We start from the raw sequence: 17,667 nt of genomic DNA, 5'->3' as shown, positions 1-17,667 counted from the left end.
CGCACGCGCGGCTGCCCAGCGCTACGGCGGTCGCTCTAGGGGTGGGGGAGGGCGTGCCGGAGCCGAGGCGGGCGTAAATAGTGGGGGGTTGGCGGTGGCAGCAGCGGTGGTGGGAAAGCGTAGCGGAAAGGCCAGTTTTCCTCGCCACTTGCGCCGCGCCGTGCCGTGCCCTGGGGGTTTTGGTCTGTTTCGCGCTGCCTGCCTCGGCCCTCCGGCCAGGGCCAGCGGTGGATCCTGCCGTGCCGGCGGATTTTCCATCGGTTTATACGCGTGTGCTTGTTTGAAGTCGAGTTGAGAGATGAGGGATGCCAGTTTCATCCTGGCTTTTTTAAAACGAGGACTCGAGGAGTCCCAACTAGCATCTGGTACAGTGTATGTATAAACTGTGGTCTTTTTCATGGAAAGAATTGCTTTCTATAATCAAGTGTTTATAGATACACTTGTCGTGCCACTCTACGCTGCACGACTCCTAAAGAGCAATAATCCGTGCATGGAAATGACCAGTCGAAAACCATCATATAATAAATAAAAAAAGAGAGAAAACACAAAAAGGCCCAAATCTCTCCGACCTCCAGACAGCCAAGCCCAAATTCAAATTTGAAGATGCCCCCCTCCCTCCGCGTACAGTATACCAGTCGAACCCCATCGGGCAACGGCGCGCGGCCACGCTCCGCCGCGCCACGCCACACGCTCCCACCGGCCAGCGTTTCCTCCGCCTCAGGCGGTCAGGCCTCAGCAGCCGTCGCGATCGTCCTCGGCCTCCATCGGCGCCCCCGCCGGCCGCGCCGCCTCCGAGTCCGAGGCGGCGGCGCCTCCCGACGACGACTTGGACCTGCCCCCCGACGCCGCCCGGGGCTTCCTCCGCCGCTGCTTCGGCGCCGCCGCAGCGTCCCCCTCGGCGCCCTCCGCCGTGTCCGCCGCCTTCGCAGCCCGCCGGTCGCGCCGCGACCCCTCGGCCGCGCAGTCCCGCCGCTTCGCCGGCTCGTTGCCACCCGACCCCTTGTTTCCCCTCGTCCGCCGCGGCCGCTCCGCCTTGCCGCCAGCGTCTCCTCCTCCTCCTCCTCCTCCGGTCGGCTCCTCTATGCATCCTCCCGATCCCCCGGGCTGCGAGGGCTCAGGATCGCCGCCTCTCGCCGTCCCCGGCGAAGCCTTGAATTCGTTCATCTGCAGCACACGCGCAACCGGAGCCGTTAGTAGGAGATCGGACGTGCGTGGTGCACCGGAATGGTGTGATCGCGGGTGGAATCGAAGCGGTTACCCAGCTGGGCGCGGTGACGGAGGCGTTGTCCCAGCCGATGTGCGCGACGTGCTTCACGTCCGTCGGCTTCCCGATCTGCATCTCCGGCTCCTTCGCATCTGCGACACCCGCACAGCAGACAAGGTAAACATCTTAATTACAACATCCACATTCTGGTTCTATTCCTACATTTCCATTGCATTGATTTGAACTGTGCTATGAAACACATTCCATTTGGGTGGCATTGGAAATTACATTTTGGAAGAAAAACATTGTAGTATACTAGGTTGGTGACTGTGCTTACCGAAAATCTGCGAGATGTATCGGAGACCCTTGAGAAGGCCCTTCATCTTAGCAGGTTCCACAGGCGGCTGCCCGCCCGCGGTGCCCTGAGAGGAATCCACCACTTACGTATTTGCGTCCTCCGACTCTTGAACTTGCCTTTCACAGGTAGGTCACAATGTTGAGAGAAGGAAAGGAACATATACCAAATCATAAGAATGCACCAACAGTTCTCTGTCTAGTTTGTTTGAACTAGAACGACCAAGGTCCTGTGCCATTCTAGAAAATTTGTTTGTAAAAACATGATGCGATTTGTCAAACAACATGAGGGGAAAGGAATCCTAGAAATGGCCAGTTGTTAGCCTGAATATTGAGTTTATATATAAATTATAATAGAACCATGCAGATCAATGATGCCATGCATGAAGTCATTGCGAACAATGCTGAGAAATTTTATCCATCCACCACGCAACAATGAACGCTCATTATGAGAACCCGCTAAATGATTTATCAGAACAATTATCAGACCCATCGAATGAAGCTCACATACCTAAGGAAGCAACATTCAAGGAGCTACATAATCCGGTCGACGGGATTTCATCGTCCTGGTGCCATCTTCATCGTGGTTGTAGAAATTCTCTTGGCCTCCTATTTCTGCATGATCTGTCACAAATTAGCAGAATTGCAGTCCCCTCCAGAGGTCCACGAGAGGCAGGCCTAGATTTCCCACCTTCTTAGTTGGAGAAATGGAAGGGATGAAAGTTGTTGCGTCCAATCTATTTATAGTGCACTATTTTTGGTGAATGTTCCCTTGTTTGCAGTTCATCACGAGGCAGTCCAGTTTGAGAGGTCATGCGTGGCTCTGTTCAACTTGTCCGCAACGCAAATGACGGGAATGGATGTTGGGTAGTACTGCTTAAGAATCAGGAGTCATCACCTTAGGTGGAAAGTCACCAGGCTCTCAATCACAACCTCCCGTATTACCATTTCCCATATATAGCATGTTAGTTACGAGTTACGACTGATAAAGCCAACAAATTGCTAAATTACTTGTGACTTCTGATTCTGGTCAGTCCCATAATACATGGTGTGATTTGAGATTCAATGCACCAAGATGATCTTAACTTGCTGCACACAGAGGGCCTGCCCCCCTGTTTTAGGAAAATGGGTAGATCATCCATTATATTGCACAGTTTCATATTTACATAGGAAATACGATATTTGCAGGACTAGAGGGTTCTTCATATTTTCCATTTTTCTCGTTTGATTTTAGACCACAAAGGCCTCGCTCCGATTCCATTTACTTGTAATTTCACTTTGGTTTCTACTTTACTTGTCCAAACCATCGAAAGCTACAGAATTGGGAGAAATTTTGGCTAAATACAATGAAATAGGTCTTTTCAAGACCCACAATGCACCCGTATGCAGTCATACAGTAACATTCATCTTCAAAGTACCACATATTGTTCAAAAAAGGCGAACTAACTTGTTGCAGTATGAGAACTGACGACAAGCAGAAAAGAATCATGATGACTTTATTATGGTATAAACATTTTGCCTCGCATCTTTACAAGATCAACATTTTTTTCTTCCATCTTTTTTTCCCTTTTTGAATGAAATCATCAACCTTTCTTTTTTTGTTGTGTAAATGCAATGCTACAAGTGTGTCAAAGAATTACACAATACACAAACAAAGAATGAAAAAAGTTCTGTGGTACGACTTCTCCAATAAAAAAAAAATAGCCCATCCAAAAAAAAAGCTGTACATGTCCTTATGATGCTTTTACCTGCAATCAGGAAGCTTGTGATTATTTTGAACTTCTCATTGTGTTATACTGTAGCGTGACTATATGTTGTTTAAGAATTTTATGAATAAAAAAGGACTCACCGTGTTAAGGTACTTCTCATGAATCTGCAATGCTCCTCTGCATGCCTTTTTTGCATCCAGACTACCAGTGATTTCGTTTAAAATCTGTTTGCAGGGCGACATATACACAACATAAATTTCTTTCATCATCATCATATATAGAGAGAGAGGGAGACAGACAGACAGAAAGGATCTTGACAACATCGTCTAGACCTTTTGCCTCACCCAGTAACTTCTTGTTTCTAGCCTCTATAACACTAGCAACAACAAAGACAGATAGAGGGATCTGGTCATCTTTCTTAGCTGCTTGCAATGTTTTCCGCTCAAACTTTCCACACTGTCCTAGAACACTTTCATCCTTTGTGTTTGCGCTGGATGTGCCAGTGCCACTCTCCAACATCGAAAAGAGATTTGGATTGTACTCCATAGACCACATGAGCTGCAACATTTTGAAGTTGTACAGTAGTGTTTCATGCATAAACCAATACATATTTCTAGCATTACTGGGTCTATACTTAGAAGTATAACAAAAGTAATGATTTGATATTAGTGGTACCCAGATTGAATTGTTAAGAATATGCATTACTTATGAAATTTATTATAATTTTTTTGTCCAGACAACTTACCTCCCAAAGGTACATCGTATCAACAAACGAGAATTCCCTACGGAAAAGAACCATCAGCATTCGGAAGGCAAATAAGTATTCCCCTCCATCAAGATTTTCTGCATAGACAATATTTTATCAGAGCATACATACATGCTCCCTTACTGTAAAATGTAGATACTGTTTTCTTTGAGCCGTTGAGTAAACATGTAGCTCCAGTGATTGTACCTAAATGTTCATGCAGCTTTGGATCAACAGATTTCATTATGGTTGACAAGGTAGTCAGTTGAGCTCGAACTCCAATGGAAGTAGAAGTACTTTTGAAATTTCCTCGCTGCATAGTTAGAAGGTAGAAGCTCAGGCTTTTACATACTCCAGAATTGTATATGCGTTGCGTGGCCTAGAAGACCATAGTTTTTTTCTGTTAATATCTGGAGTACATCAAATAGCTACCTAACATGGATTCAACCCTGGTGTTCTGTTGTTATTTTTATTAAATACATGTCTCTTGACAGTTTTTTGGCAAAGAAATCCTGATGACCAATTCACGCAGCTTAACATTAAGCAAAGCCAAACTAGGGGCATATGCTACACAGTAGCCATGCTAATTTATGCACGCGTGCGCAGGGGGGGGGGGGGGGGGGGGGGGGACAAGCACGCTGATTAATGTAACGTACAATAACCATCTTGACTTATTGTGTTATAAGTGCAGTTCTGTAGTATCTAACTTCTCGATCTTATAATGTCATTACATCACATATACCAAAAAAAATCAACTGAAAGTTTACTATACAGTATGTTAGCAGAATGCAATCAAGGATATGTACATTCATGTTCAATGAATAAAAGGTTAAGTATGCAAGGGTACTTACCACCCTGCACATTAGACGCTCAAAGCACCAAAAAGCATCTGCTTCATGTTCCAGAATGATTGATATTGGTGAACAAAGATCACTCATTCCTGCATAGGAGGATTAAGCAAGTTCAAACAACTACACATTAAGCAAAGTATAACATGATAAAGCATTGTATAACTAAACTAGGTTAACAGAAAAATATCTATTTCAACAACGTAACTCACCCTGACAACAACCTATGTCTTTATCAATCCATGAATACACTGAATGAATGTCCCACAACCTTGCCAAATTCTCGTCTCTCATAATAAACAAGTACACGATCAGTACGTTTAACATCAAGACCTACAATTGAATAGTGGAAAATTAGATAAATAAAAATTATAGACACCAGTCATCGGCCTAATTATCCCAGGCCTATTGGAGGGGACGTTTGGGCAGCCCAAGTGCAGACTAGCTACCTCCTTGTCCCACGCGCAGGCCGAATTACATATCATTACTGAATAGGCAGGTTTACGGGGTAGTACTCTCTGTCTCTTGCCTCCCCCTTGACGAAAGGCTCTGGGAAGCCCATGATAGATATAGGAGATGCTGAAAAAAGAGCAACAGTGTTTACCAATCTGGTGTAGAGTAAGCTTCCAATCAATAACTTCTTTTGGGAGTGGTGCGCCATTGTTTTGCTGTTCAGAACCTGCTGCCCCTCCATCGGAGTTAGGATTTTCGATAGGTTGACCATCTTCTATTATTACAGGCATAGTGATTACCCTTCCACTACCGACTGTTGTGTCCATCTCTCGGCACTTTGATTTCAGTTGCTCGTACTCTAACCTATCAAAATAAGAAAATCAGTATATTCCTCATCTTTGGATATGATGTGTAAATAGACTTCAATAGTACGTGAGCCACATAAAACAGTGCTGAACTTCTTGAAGAACAAAACAGTGTGCCATGATGCAATTGGTTATATAAAATAATGTGCTGCAATTAAATCTGACATATTTTAGACGTGAAGAAGAACAAGCATGTTTAAACCAAAAAGGAAAATGCAACAGCAGAAAAACCTTCGCCGCTGTCACAATTGGTTGCGCTGTTCAGTAGTGCTTTTAGGGTCATAGCAGCCCAGCAAAAATTCCCAAACTTCTCCTTTGATTGTTGGGTGGACTCCCTGTTTGCACATCCAAAAATAAAGACAATACCATGGCAGAATGAATCTAAGGAATCACATGACATAGTAACGATTCTCGGCATAAAAAAAAGAACACATATTAGCAGTGAAGGCCATAATAGGGACACACCATATTGAAAAATCATCATTGAGAAGAACAAGAAGAAATGTACAGAGGACTATATTAGAACACATGGAGTAACCTCTTGGAAAGGTCATAGGATATAGGTAAGCCTGTTTTGTGGGTCAATTCTATTTCTTCTTAATTGAAAGGCTGAGCTCCTGCCATTGCGTTCAGAAAAAAAAAGTTAAGCCTGTTTTATAAGGAGAGTGCAGCCATGTAGGCGGACTTGCTACGTTAAGCAAAACCAGAAGGAGAAATTAACGAACAAGAAATTGAGCACAAGGAGAACATGTTAGCAATGAGACTGAGGAATGGTACCAGAGGTTGGAATGCATATAGTTGCCTGTTGGAGAGGTCATAAGGTATAGGTAAGTTAGTTCCATAAAAGAGTGTGTAGCCATGTAGGTGTCCTTGGTTAACGCAGTAAATAGCTATGACTAGGTTTTGCCCATCAAACCTTGTGTTGACTTATGGAACAGGTTGAGCAAGTCAAAACATAAAAGAACATCCAATAGGGATTCCTAATCTTCATTTCGCGTGAAAAAATTCTCGATGGTTTTTAACACAAAATGCATGTAAACTTTCTGAGTATGAGACATATATCACTGAAAGAAGCACAAAGGTCATGAATGAATCTGGATAAAGCATGGCTTACCCCATGTTGCACTCTTTTGATCATTCCAGCTATGTCCAGAACACCTTCCTCATTGTGGAGAAGCTTCCATCTCCTTGGACTGAGGGTCAGGCCAGGCTGCCAGTAGGGATGAAACAAAAGGGTGCTTCATGAATAACTAGTCAATTAATGCAGCTAGCGATCAGTGTACATCAGTACATGGCATCAACTGATCTCAGTCATCAGCATTCCTGGCAATTCGATTTGACAGGTAAAGCAGAAAATTTCATTAAAAGGTATCATTTTTCAACATTCCATATTCATATGTAACCACTAGATTGACCTTAGGTTTCTGAATTACCCTACTAGTTAAACTTATTTGCTCCCATAAGCGCCTTCAATCTGACTGAAACAGTCGCGCATTATACCTCACTAGATTGATTCATCATTTCAGTCTGGCTATCTATCAGTTCCACTTCATTCAGTAAGACTACCACCAGTCTAAAATTAGATCTTATTACGTACCAATTAGATCTCGCCCACTAAACATGGGAGCTGGAGAGCAGCTGATAATAATTAATAATAATAACAGGAAAGAAAAAAGGATGGGAAAGAAATACCCGGGGCTTGAAGCGCGTCTTGGGGGCGTCGTCGCGGCAGTCGGGGCGGATGGGGTAGACGGTGTCCGGATCGATCTGCATCTCCGGATCATTGTAGCAGCAGGCCAGGAGCCTCATCTTGACTGCCCCCAAATGCAAACGCAACCACTGGAAGAAGATGCGAGGATCAAGTGAAGTTCCTCGCGCTCGGGTGGGAGACAGATCGCTTCGCGGCCAAGAACAGGGCCGATTCGGGAAAGGTTAACCGTCTCCTCGTCCTCCTCTGCCTCTTCACGTTTCGTGTTCTGAGAGCCTAGAGAGAGAGAGAGGGCGGAAGCTACAACGGCTAAATTTGGGCAGGGAGGGGGATGTGAGAGAAAGAGAGAGACGAAGGGAAGGGAAGGGAGAGAGACGGGAGATACAGAGAAGAGAATCACAGACGGCTGCTGACCCAGTTTTACAACCAGGTTGACAGAATGTGCGTGACTGCCTGCCGATCCATTAGAGATTTTTGTTAAGTCTGCTTATCTGCCCAATTTGGTCAGATCGTCAGAAGGAAATCGTTATTTCGTTTATGTCAACCACTTGTAGATCCTGGAATATTTGTTCCCCCATTTCTAATTTTTTCCCTGATCCGATCATCCGATCGCTAAGAGACGTGCGCATGACCAGGTAAGCTACGCGGCTTCAATTCCGCCAACTGCAACATGTTCCATAGCAAGTAATGTCAACACAGAGGAAGAACACATACACACGTTCCTGACCGGCCGGACCTCTGTATACTGAGCCAATGTCATTGCAAGCATCAGGGCGGGCTAATCAGCCCAATATATAGGATGCTGAAACAAAAGCAGAAACAGAATACAGTATGGTGTATCTATGATGATCACCGCACGATTTTTTTATCGATAATCAGCACAGAAAGCTACCGCTGCCAACCCTAGAGAAAATGGTTAACTGCCGTCGTCCAGCTGGCAATTGATAGGCCGCCGACTCCTCTTCTGGCAGAAATTCCAACATGTACCCACCTCCGATTTCCAAATGAAAGCTGCATTCCAGCAGGCATCACAGCGAACAATTCGGATACGTGTGTAGACTGGGTTTGGACTATGCACTCGAAATGTTGGAAGCCAGTAACTCGCATGTCATTATATCGTTCGTACATGCAGAGCGGCCAGATCCGGATACCGGCACGATGTTGTAGAAAGGAACTTTGTCAGTTCTCGTGGAACTGTTGTCTTCAGCAAGCTCGGCAAATGCCTCGGAAAATGCTCCTGATATTGCATGTGCCGCCACCGAGAGATCAACCGAATAGTAGAACCTCAGCATCTGCATGTTTTATAACACAGAAATGCTGGTTAGGATACATGAATGCAGAGCTACCATTTAAAATAGAAAAAAAAAAGAGCAGAGCTACCAAGTAACGATGCGACAAACTTACTGTTATACTGTCCCAAGAAAATTTGTTATCCGCCAGGATCTTCACGGTCTGGAAAGCACAGAATCTAGCCATAGTTTTCAAATTCTCTCTGTGGTATAGCTGTCCAGCTGTAGAACAGATCTTTGATGCAATATCATCTGTGAGCGACACCACAGCAGAACAGATTCTCCCACCAATTGTGTGGACCTGGCAACATGAATCACGCAACTCAGAGTATAGTGCACTCAAATCAGTCCAAGCTTTGCTCAGTGTTGGCAGTGGAACTCCAGTCTCCATCTCTATGGTAGCAACCCCATCATCATTGGAGGGGACATACAATATAGGCTTTATCTCCACACGTGCTCTTAAAAAGGGAAAAAACATTTGGACAAAGTTCAGAAAACCATTTTATTGCACGTTTCAAATATATCAGTACAAAGAATATTGCTTTCTTGATCGGATATAAAAGGGAAGATGTACATACCCTTTTGGAAGATCTGGTGCAAATACATATAGAACAGTTGGAGACGATACAGCTTTCGAGCGATCCAAATGAGTAATATAAGAACTATTCAATGTCTGTTCAACTTCTTCCTTCTCGCTGGATGTCAACAGTGCAGAGCAGTACACCAGAAAGTGAATGGCCGAGGAATATATAGAGCAGCTAAAGGCATTAGCCACAGCTTCACTATTTTTTAGTGCTGATTCTAGTTCAGCTCTTGGACCACCAGGACAGAGCTTCATCATAGGAGGGTCAAGCCCCAGCTGACCAGCCATATAGAGAATCTCTTCATAAAGAGTTGCCTAAAAGGAAAGAGATCAAAACATTATGACCTAAAATTAATATCTTACCCAAAAAAAACTAAAAAAAAAAGACAAGCAACACGTTATATTGTGAAACCACCATTCCCAAGAAAATGGGCTGATATTTCACATATCAACGCGTGCATCTTGTACCTGGCTATAAGGTCCAATGCAACTAGGAGCCCAGCAAGAGATGCTTTGCACATGTAGAACTCTCTTTACCACCTCATTTGAAACTAGAACTTCCACATATGCTTTGCCCAACCCACCCTGAACTAGTGGCAATTCAATTGTACTGCGCGAAGGAACACCCAGGTAGCATTTCTTTTCCGTAATAAAGCTGACATAAACTTCATTGGCCAATCCAAATTCCTTCATGCTTGAAATGTAGAGGTGAACATATAAAACATTCACCCAACCTAACCCTTCTTCCTTGAGCTGATTTTCAATTCTGCTCAAAACTGCTACAAGGTCTGCCTTCAGGCCTATTGATGCAATAGATTATTAAATGAATGTTCCACAAAGAAAGAAACAATAGATGTAATGAGGTGTTCCTGTCACTGTGTCACGTGGTGCAAAGAACAATGCCAATCGAATAACATAGGATGACAGTATGCACCTTCCGAAGCTCTGGATGGATCCTGAATCCAACTGCCAATTGAACGTAAATTCTTCCCTGTCTTTGAGATACATAGGTCTATATTGGTACAAGCATCAACAGCTGGACATGGGGACTGTTTTTCTTCCACATCAGTGTGAGTGATAACTTCATCAACCTCATATAGACAACTAGAACTCTCGTGAGTAACAGAACCATCCTCAATTCTATCGGATGAATCTGGCTTGTGCTCAAGATGAAACGCTCGTGGATGAAGAATTCCAACAGAAGCAATGGAGTCAGCAGAGTGGAGTATCACTTCAGAGTCATCGAGAATAATTCTTGCATTCTGTAAGTACACACATGTTAAGGCACAAGAAATTTGACATGGATGGTTGACAAAAGCCGATAAATATGTTCAGCACGTAGACAGTAAGAACTAATAACAAGTCGCCATGTGATGCAATTGTTAGAGTCTATTACACAGCATTCTAGAACAAGTGGCATCAGGTTTTCAGTTAGCTCCTCAAAGGCTCAGACTTACACGAAATAGAGGGCAGTCAAGAGTTAGTGTTTCATATTCTCCACCTTCACCACACACATTGATTCCATAACTCCTAATAGGGCATAAGAAAACAAACAGAGATATTAAAAGCTGAGTATAGATAAAATAAATTATCCAGTATTTATTTAGAAAATCATTTGTGAGAAACAAACATGAAGATAAGGGTAAAATTACAATCTATGTTATCTCATATCTTGAGACTACTTGGTTATTGATCAGAGATCACTAGAAGATGCTAGTACCTTAGCTCAACTAATACATAAGTTGGATGACTTCTGATAAAGGGACGAGAAACAACTATTTTAACATGAATCCTCCTAAGTGGGGGATAGACTGATACACATATGGTAGGTGCAGGGTGGTGAGAAACATACTCATTCATTTGGAGCAGATGACACTTAAGTTCAGCCAGTTCTTTACCTAAGTGAGAAGAAGGCTTCAGCCCCAGTGCAGCAACCTACAAAGCTCAAGAAATCAGGCGCTCATTGTACTGCAACAAATGCTAAATCTTGTAAACATATGAATACAATATGTACCTTCACAATTATTGCCACGATGCCCCTTCTTATCTGTGTAAGCAGTAAACAGCATAGCAAGACTTACAATGTGAGCAGACATTCTTTCTGTGCTAGTTCAGGTGATCAGGTAAAAACAATAAACAGGATTTTTTGAAGTACCATTTCCTCTAGGAGCAAAGTCTGATCCTGCTTCCATAGATAGGCCAGCGAGACCAGGCCCAGCCTCGAGCAAACACTCTCAACCCGGAGCCTCTGGTAATCGGATGCGATAGCACCTGACGACACTGCGCTGATGGATGGAATTTGCCGTTTAACCTCGCTCAACAGAGCAAACATATCTTCTACCTCATCACCCGCCGTGACACTATACTTGAGATCCTGATCCCTATACCCAAAAAAAAAACAGAATTTGAATCAATGGAACCGGATCATTTGTAGAGCATCCCAGTCATAGGCCCGCAGAGATAGCTTGCCTTGTGGATCCACGAATGCGCCTCCGGAAAAGAGGCAGTCCCATGCATTTCGCGTAGCTCACCACAATCTGGTGCCCAACCTGAAGCCTCCCCGACCCCGGCCACAAGAAGCAGGAGCATCAGCAAGCGTCATCCAGATACCAGCAACTACTAATGGCCGAATTACAGAGCGAGCGCCAGGTGCCAGCGAGGGGAGGGAGCATACAGTTTGGTACATGTAGCTGTCGAGTTCATCGACGGCGTCGTCGAGGGGGATAAGATTAGCCAAAGCGACAACCTGCAAGCAACAGCAGAGTTCAACACGGTGCCAGCCGTGGGCGAGGGGCGGAGGTTGTGCGGGGTGAGCGGGTGGAGCCTTGCCTTGTGGCCGTAGTCCATGCATCGCATCATGGCGAAGCAGCTGTCCTTGCCGCCGCTCACCAGCGCCACAACCTCCATCGCCTCCGGCTGTGGCTGACCTCTCTCGCTCTAGGGTTAAGCTTAACCTAGAGTCCGTTCGCGTTCCCCGGTCGCCGGCTGCGGAGATGGACTCGGGCCACCCTGTTCCTCAACTCTGTGCGGCTGCTCAGGCACGGGGAACGGCAAAGGGCCAAAGGGGTGGCGGCGCGGCGCAGACCCGGAGTCACGCACGCTGGCGCGGAGTCGGGAGGCGGAGGGGCGTGACCGCGTGAGGCTCAGCCGCTCAGCCAGCTCAGGCCTCAGGCAACACCCAGGTGCTGGGCTAGGGTTGGCCTATTGGGCCATGAATGAGAAGTGGTAAAAAAATTCTGGGCCAAAATCCCCAGGACTACCCTTTGAGCTGGCCACGGTCTCGTCAGTCAGTATATAACATTTTCGCTCTCGCATGCTCAACCTGCACCATGGTTGACTTTGTAGTGAGTATATACAGTATAGCAGCCTGCAACGGTGCTATGTTTTTCATTATCTTGCAACAGCAGGATTTTGATTCTGCTTCACATGATATATCATGCAATACTGTACAGCTTTACATACAATTTCTGTCCCAACTACTGACATGCCATGTCACTGTAGCAGTGTATGAAAACAAGGAGGCATCGATTTACACAGCAAGTCCCCTTCTTTATCAACTTCTGTTGAATAAGCAAATTCAGAGTTCAACATAGAAATGCGCGAGCACTGGTCTCGGGAGGAAAAAGTCGCCAAGTCCAGGAGAGGGGTGAAGAAACATAAATATGTGAATCTTGACCACCCCTAAATTTAATCATCACAAAGGCTAGGACTTGGCCCTAACGCAACAACAACTGCAACACGCACACATTTAACAACGAATTATTGCTATCTATGAAGCAATGGTACAACAGACCGGAGCACTATGAAATTATGGGATGCCCCAGGGGAACTGTTGACGAATAGGTGATATCCTGTCATTTACAGAGTCGCAAACAAGCATTCTTCCCTTCCGCTCTCAGATGCCCGCTTCCTTCCTTCCCACTATTTCCTTTTACCACCACCGAGGGACAGAAGCTCCAGGCTGCGGTGGAGTGGCTCGTCACGGGAGCCTCTCGCAACTGCCGCCCGTGAGAGGGAGGTAGCCCTTGACTCGCCTGGTGATGGGTTAACTCTCTGGGAGCTAGATGGGCGACTGCCACTGTTGCTAGAGAACAATCTGCTTGTCCGGTTATACTGCTCACTTGGTTCCACAGATGAGGCTGGCCTGCTGCTTGATGCAACAGCTCTGCGGGATGCACTGCCTGTGCGTGAGGATGTGCGTGGTCTCTCCACAGTCCTTTCCCCAGACCGGTCAGTGCTATGCATCTGGAGAAATGGGTGATGCATGATTAAAGCTCATGAGATATACGAGGACTGCACAAACAAAGACACAACAGCACTAAATGTTCATAGATCATACAAGAGGCGAAGGGAAGTTTAACTTACAATTTCCTTTAATGACATAGATACGGTCTCACGTGGTCGTTGTGCATAATTGTCACTCTGATTCACAGAACCACTAGGATTCCTTCTACCAGACGCTTCTCCTGCACAAAAATCATGCTCAAGCATGTGTCCGGTTTGTATCATAGATTTGTTACACATTCTTTCAAGAGCAGCAAATACCTGGGGTCTTCTCAATCTTATCCATTGAGGGTCCAGCAGCTCCACTAGTTCTTTCCCCTGCCTAAACAATGACAAACAGATGGAATAAGTCCAACAAACTACAAAACGTACATCAAACAGAAACACAAGACGATTGCATACCCTCATCCGCGGGTTGGAGCCTATCTGAGGATACTTCAAAATGGTCCAGTCAAACACATAGTCAAACTGGTATCCTGCATTAGTGACACAATTAGAAATACAAATAACAGGATGTCGTAGTAGTAAATACCAAAAGAACAAGCATGTGCACTAAAATTATACCTTCCCGAATAAAGAGATCACGGAAGAGTCTCTTCAGGTAAGAATAATCAGGCTTGTCTTCAAACCGCAATGAACGACAGTAGTGGAAATAGGAGATAAACTCTGATGGATACGATTTGCAGAGTACCTAACCCATAATAAACAATTTATGAATGTCTGCCTACTGCAGTTCATACAAAAAATGAATTAGCAAGAGTGAATTTATGAGCCACCTCCACGGGAGTAAGCATCTTTTTCTCACTGATTTTGTCATATTTCTGCTTCTTGGTTCCTGCTTTCAGCCCCTGCCATGGTAGGCTGTTCAAAGACAAAAACACCAATGAAATGTTAAATCCATTCACAGAAACATGTGAGGAACCAACCGAACCATTACAACGAATGGGTGAAAACATTGTTGACCAACTAACCTGCCCCTAAGGAAGTACATAAGAACATAACCAAGAGACTCTAAATCATCTCTCCTGCTTTGCTCTGCACCCAAGTAAACTCTGAGGTTATGCAAAATGTAACTCAACTAATTAGCCAGATGAAACCAGAAACTCACCAACGCCAAGGTGGGTATTGACACTTGCATATCGTGCAGTTCCAGTGAGGTTCTTGTTCTCTCTGCATATTGAAATGAGCATCCCATCATCATAAAACTACAAGAACAGTGTCTTGGTATAGTATCATTGTGCATGACTGCACATAACTTCATACGTTTTTTTTAAGAAAATTAGACATGTGGCATTTACTAAGCGTATTTAGCAACCCAGATGAGTAATGCTGACCAACCGGTACGGGATGTGCTTATGAGTTTGAAGGTCCCTATATTTCTTTGCGAGTCCATAGTCTATTATATATACCTGCCACAAAAGCCAGTAAGTTCAACAATAATTAGACCAAGAGATCTCAATTCCAGAGAAGAAATGTTTTCTGGAATATAACATAACAGCAGCTATATAGCTAAGGAAACCATACAGCATTAGCCAAAGATAAAAAAATAAGTTGTAGGTAGCAGACTGTAAAATACAAGCACGCTAAGGAAATCATCATCGAATGTAACCAACACATCACATAACACACTAACCCCCACCCAGCCAAATCACTAGTGCAGGAATTTGGGGCTTCTCAAGTGCAGCGCAAGCAAAGCAAGAGGCAGAATGCATGTAAAGACATTTGGTTCAAATATAATGAGTTGGACAGCAAGAATTAAGCACATATATAGGATCAGACATTCAGACCTGATTGGCTTTCCTACCAAGCCCCATAAGGAAATTATCAGGTTTTATATCACGGTGAAGAAACCCCTTTTGATGCATGTACTCAACCCGATTAATCTGAAAGATAAACAAGGAATGTGTTAACACTAGCAATTCACAGAGTTAAGACAAAGAGGACAGCCCTATGCACAACGAACTGAGATTAAAGTTAAAGTTAAGAAATAAAATGGAACAGTTTGAAAAATCTGGGATTAAGTGTTCACCATTTGGTCAGCAAGCATGAGCACAGTCTTCAGAGAGAACTTCCTACTGCAATAGTTGAACAAGTCCTCAAGGCTAGGGCCAAGAAGATCAATCACCATCACATTATACTCCCCCTCAACACCGAACCACTTCAGGTGTGGAATGCCAGCTGTAACGAAACAAAAAGGGGGGCGAAAAGGTCAGCCCAACTCACGCATCATACTAGCAACTAACTAACCACAGAGTACTGTCCCATAACTAAAACTGGATGGGTGGATAGGCTCTATGGCATTAACTTACTTCCTCCTTGGAGAAGCATGTATAGCTTCGACTCATAATGAAGCTGCGGGTGCTTTGTCTTGACATTTTCCTGTGCAATAAAAGCAGCAACACCAATGACAATCGGTTCCACCAACCCAAACATCTAACAGTGTTGACAAACAGTACTGAAATGGACCATCATCATTTCATTTCGCTAGATTTTTGCATCTCAGTGATCTTATCACGAAATAGACCGACATGGCAAATTCTATGGTATGGTAACAAATAAATAGCAATCGGAGAGAATCCAATACCAGCTTGACGGCGACCTCCTCTCCAGTCTGCACATTCACAGCTGCGAACAACAACAGCAAACAAAGTGAGCGTCTTTCCTCCCAACAAGATACGGGGTCGGGATCTTCTCAATCCGCGGAGAGGGGACAGACAGCCAGGGAACTCACCGAGGAAGAGCTCCCCGAACGATCCACTCCCGATCTTCTTGCCGAGCTTGAACTTGCCCCCGACCACATGATCCATCTCGCCCCGAGGCGATTCGCGAGGCTTCGTTCCCCTCTACTCCGACGAGATCCGAGCACGCCTCGGAAGGAACGGCACCGCGCGGGGGCCGAATCGAATCGGGATTCGGGGCAGCCGGGGCTCAGCGAGGCCAGATCCAGACGGCGCACCAAGGAATCCGGGAGGCGGCTAGCTCTAATCGAACGAACGAACAAGGGGACAAGAACGAACGAACAGAAATGGAATCTAAATCGAGCAAAACCGGCGGGGGACGAAACAGCTGCGGCCCCGGATCCGGAGAAACGGTAAGGGAGAAAAAACACTCTTTTCTCCGAGCAAAATTCGTAGCCGTCTCTGCGAGGGCACGGGGGCGGGAAGCGGCGGGTGGGAGAGGGAGGGGAGGGGAGGGGAGGGGAGGCGAGAAGAAGACGAGGAAGAGGGGGGAGGACCGGAGGAGACGCGGAAGGGAAAAGACGGGAAGGGGATGATGATTTGATTAGTAAATGGACAGCAGCCGGTTAAAGAAAACTGATTAACGGGGAGCAGGTTCGGACAGCTGCGCCCGCCTTCTCTTTGTCTGTCGCTCTTTTCTTTTTTCCGCCACTTTATTTTTTTAATATATAATCGCACTCACTGAGCCGAAGGGTTTTTCCGTACATCATGAAACTCTGTACTATTAGGATGGGGAAAATATGTTATTTTGGATTCTATCATTAAAATATCACAATAACATGCATGTTTATACGCGAGTCTCTCGACGTAATAAAGAAATATATATCTAGAGCACAATCTTCATCTCTAAATCATGATGACGATTATCTAATCTCAATCCTTTGGAATTTAGTACACCCACAACGGCCCCGTTCGACTTACCCAGAAAACGGCTTGTTCGGCTTATTTTTTTTTCAGTCGGAACAGTATTTTTCTCTCATAACAATTCAGCCAGTACAGTGTTTTTCGGCCAGTTTCAGCCAAGTTTCAACAAGTCGAACGGGGCCAACAGCCAAAAGAAGCATAACCCTCCAAGCATCCATTACGATAGCCACCAAAACTTGAAAACACTGTGTGATGCAATGCCACGAAAACTTTCTAAGACGTGCCTGACACGACGAAAAAATAGCAAACCGTGTCATCGTTGAAGACAATCAAGAGAAGCGCCGCTAGTACCAACACTGGTGGATCTGGAAACTCGGATACCTGCGCGGCGGCCGCCAAATCGAAATCCAGCAAGGCGGTAACACATAGATACAAATGGGGAACTCAGCCATCCTCGAGCTGCATTGAAATGCAAAAATAGAAGCAGCATGAAGACCACAAGATTGGATGCCTAGAATGGCAC

The 17,667-nt window shown here is 45.0% G+C and overlaps 3 protein-coding genes across 13 annotated transcripts; all 3 read right to left on the bottom strand.

The window, feature by feature from the left end:
• Positions 1-391: 391 nt before the first annotated feature.
• LOC136478299 (CRIB domain-containing protein RIC7-like) lies at positions 392-7,957 on the bottom strand. Of its 11 annotated transcripts, none has more exons than XM_066476691.1 (12): positions 7,371-7,957; positions 6,793-7,001; positions 5,910-6,013; positions 5,310-5,671; positions 5,073-5,193; positions 4,864-4,952; positions 4,220-4,325; positions 4,013-4,110; positions 3,600-3,825; positions 3,408-3,491; positions 2,070-3,306; positions 1,634-1,678 (listed from the first exon to the last, which is right to left on the bottom strand). In XM_066476691.1, the coding sequence occupies exons 2-10, from the start codon at positions 6,795-6,797 to the stop codon at positions 3,469-3,471; spliced, it is 1,134 nt and encodes a 377-aa protein (XP_066332788.1). In that variant the 5' UTR covers positions 6,798-7,001; positions 7,371-7,957; the 3' UTR covers positions 1,634-1,678; positions 2,070-3,306; positions 3,408-3,468. The 11 variants fall into 11 exon arrangements, with proteins under 11 accessions (XP_066332794.1, XP_066332788.1, XP_066332789.1 ...); XM_066476692.1 differs by having other exon boundaries at positions 3,612-3,825; XM_066476695.1 differs by having other exon boundaries at positions 3,408-3,825; positions 5,465-5,539; positions 5,613-5,671.
• Positions 7,958-8,109: 152 nt separating this feature from the next.
• Positions 8,110-12,417, bottom strand: LOC136478296 (diphthine--ammonia ligase-like). Its single transcript, XM_066476684.1, has 12 exons — positions 12,088-12,417; positions 11,933-12,004; positions 11,728-11,807; positions 11,414-11,639; positions 11,273-11,305; positions 11,111-11,193; positions 10,716-10,788; positions 10,193-10,520; positions 9,727-10,058; positions 9,254-9,573; positions 8,791-9,133; positions 8,110-8,678 (listed from the first exon to the last, which is right to left on the bottom strand). The coding sequence occupies exons 1-12, from the start codon at positions 12,163-12,165 to the stop codon at positions 8,457-8,459; spliced, it is 2,190 nt and encodes a 729-aa protein (XP_066332781.1). The 5' UTR covers positions 12,166-12,417; the 3' UTR covers positions 8,110-8,456.
• A 369-nt stretch (positions 12,418-12,786) lies between these two features.
• On the bottom strand, positions 12,787-16,743 carry LOC136478297 (casein kinase 1-like protein 10). Its single transcript, XM_066476685.1, has 14 exons — positions 16,274-16,743; positions 16,127-16,167; positions 15,852-15,921; positions 15,572-15,720; positions 15,330-15,425; positions 14,881-14,951; positions 14,651-14,712; positions 14,514-14,577; positions 14,319-14,403; positions 14,107-14,233; positions 13,945-14,018; positions 13,804-13,864; positions 13,624-13,724; positions 12,787-13,503 (listed from the first exon to the last, which is right to left on the bottom strand). Exons 1-14 carry the CDS (start codon positions 16,347-16,349, stop codon positions 13,180-13,182), a joined length of 1,401 nt encoding a protein of 466 aa, XP_066332782.1. The 5' UTR covers positions 16,350-16,743; the 3' UTR covers positions 12,787-13,179.
• Positions 16,744-17,667: the final 924 nt, after the last annotated feature.

This window comes from Miscanthus floridulus, chromosome 8 (assembly GCF_019320115.1).
Source record: "Miscanthus floridulus cultivar M001 chromosome 8, ASM1932011v1, whole genome shotgun sequence".
NCBI classification, from domain to species: Eukaryota; Viridiplantae; Streptophyta; class Magnoliopsida; order Poales; family Poaceae; genus Miscanthus; species Miscanthus floridulus.
This window is presented reverse-complemented; position numbering and strand designations above follow the sequence as displayed.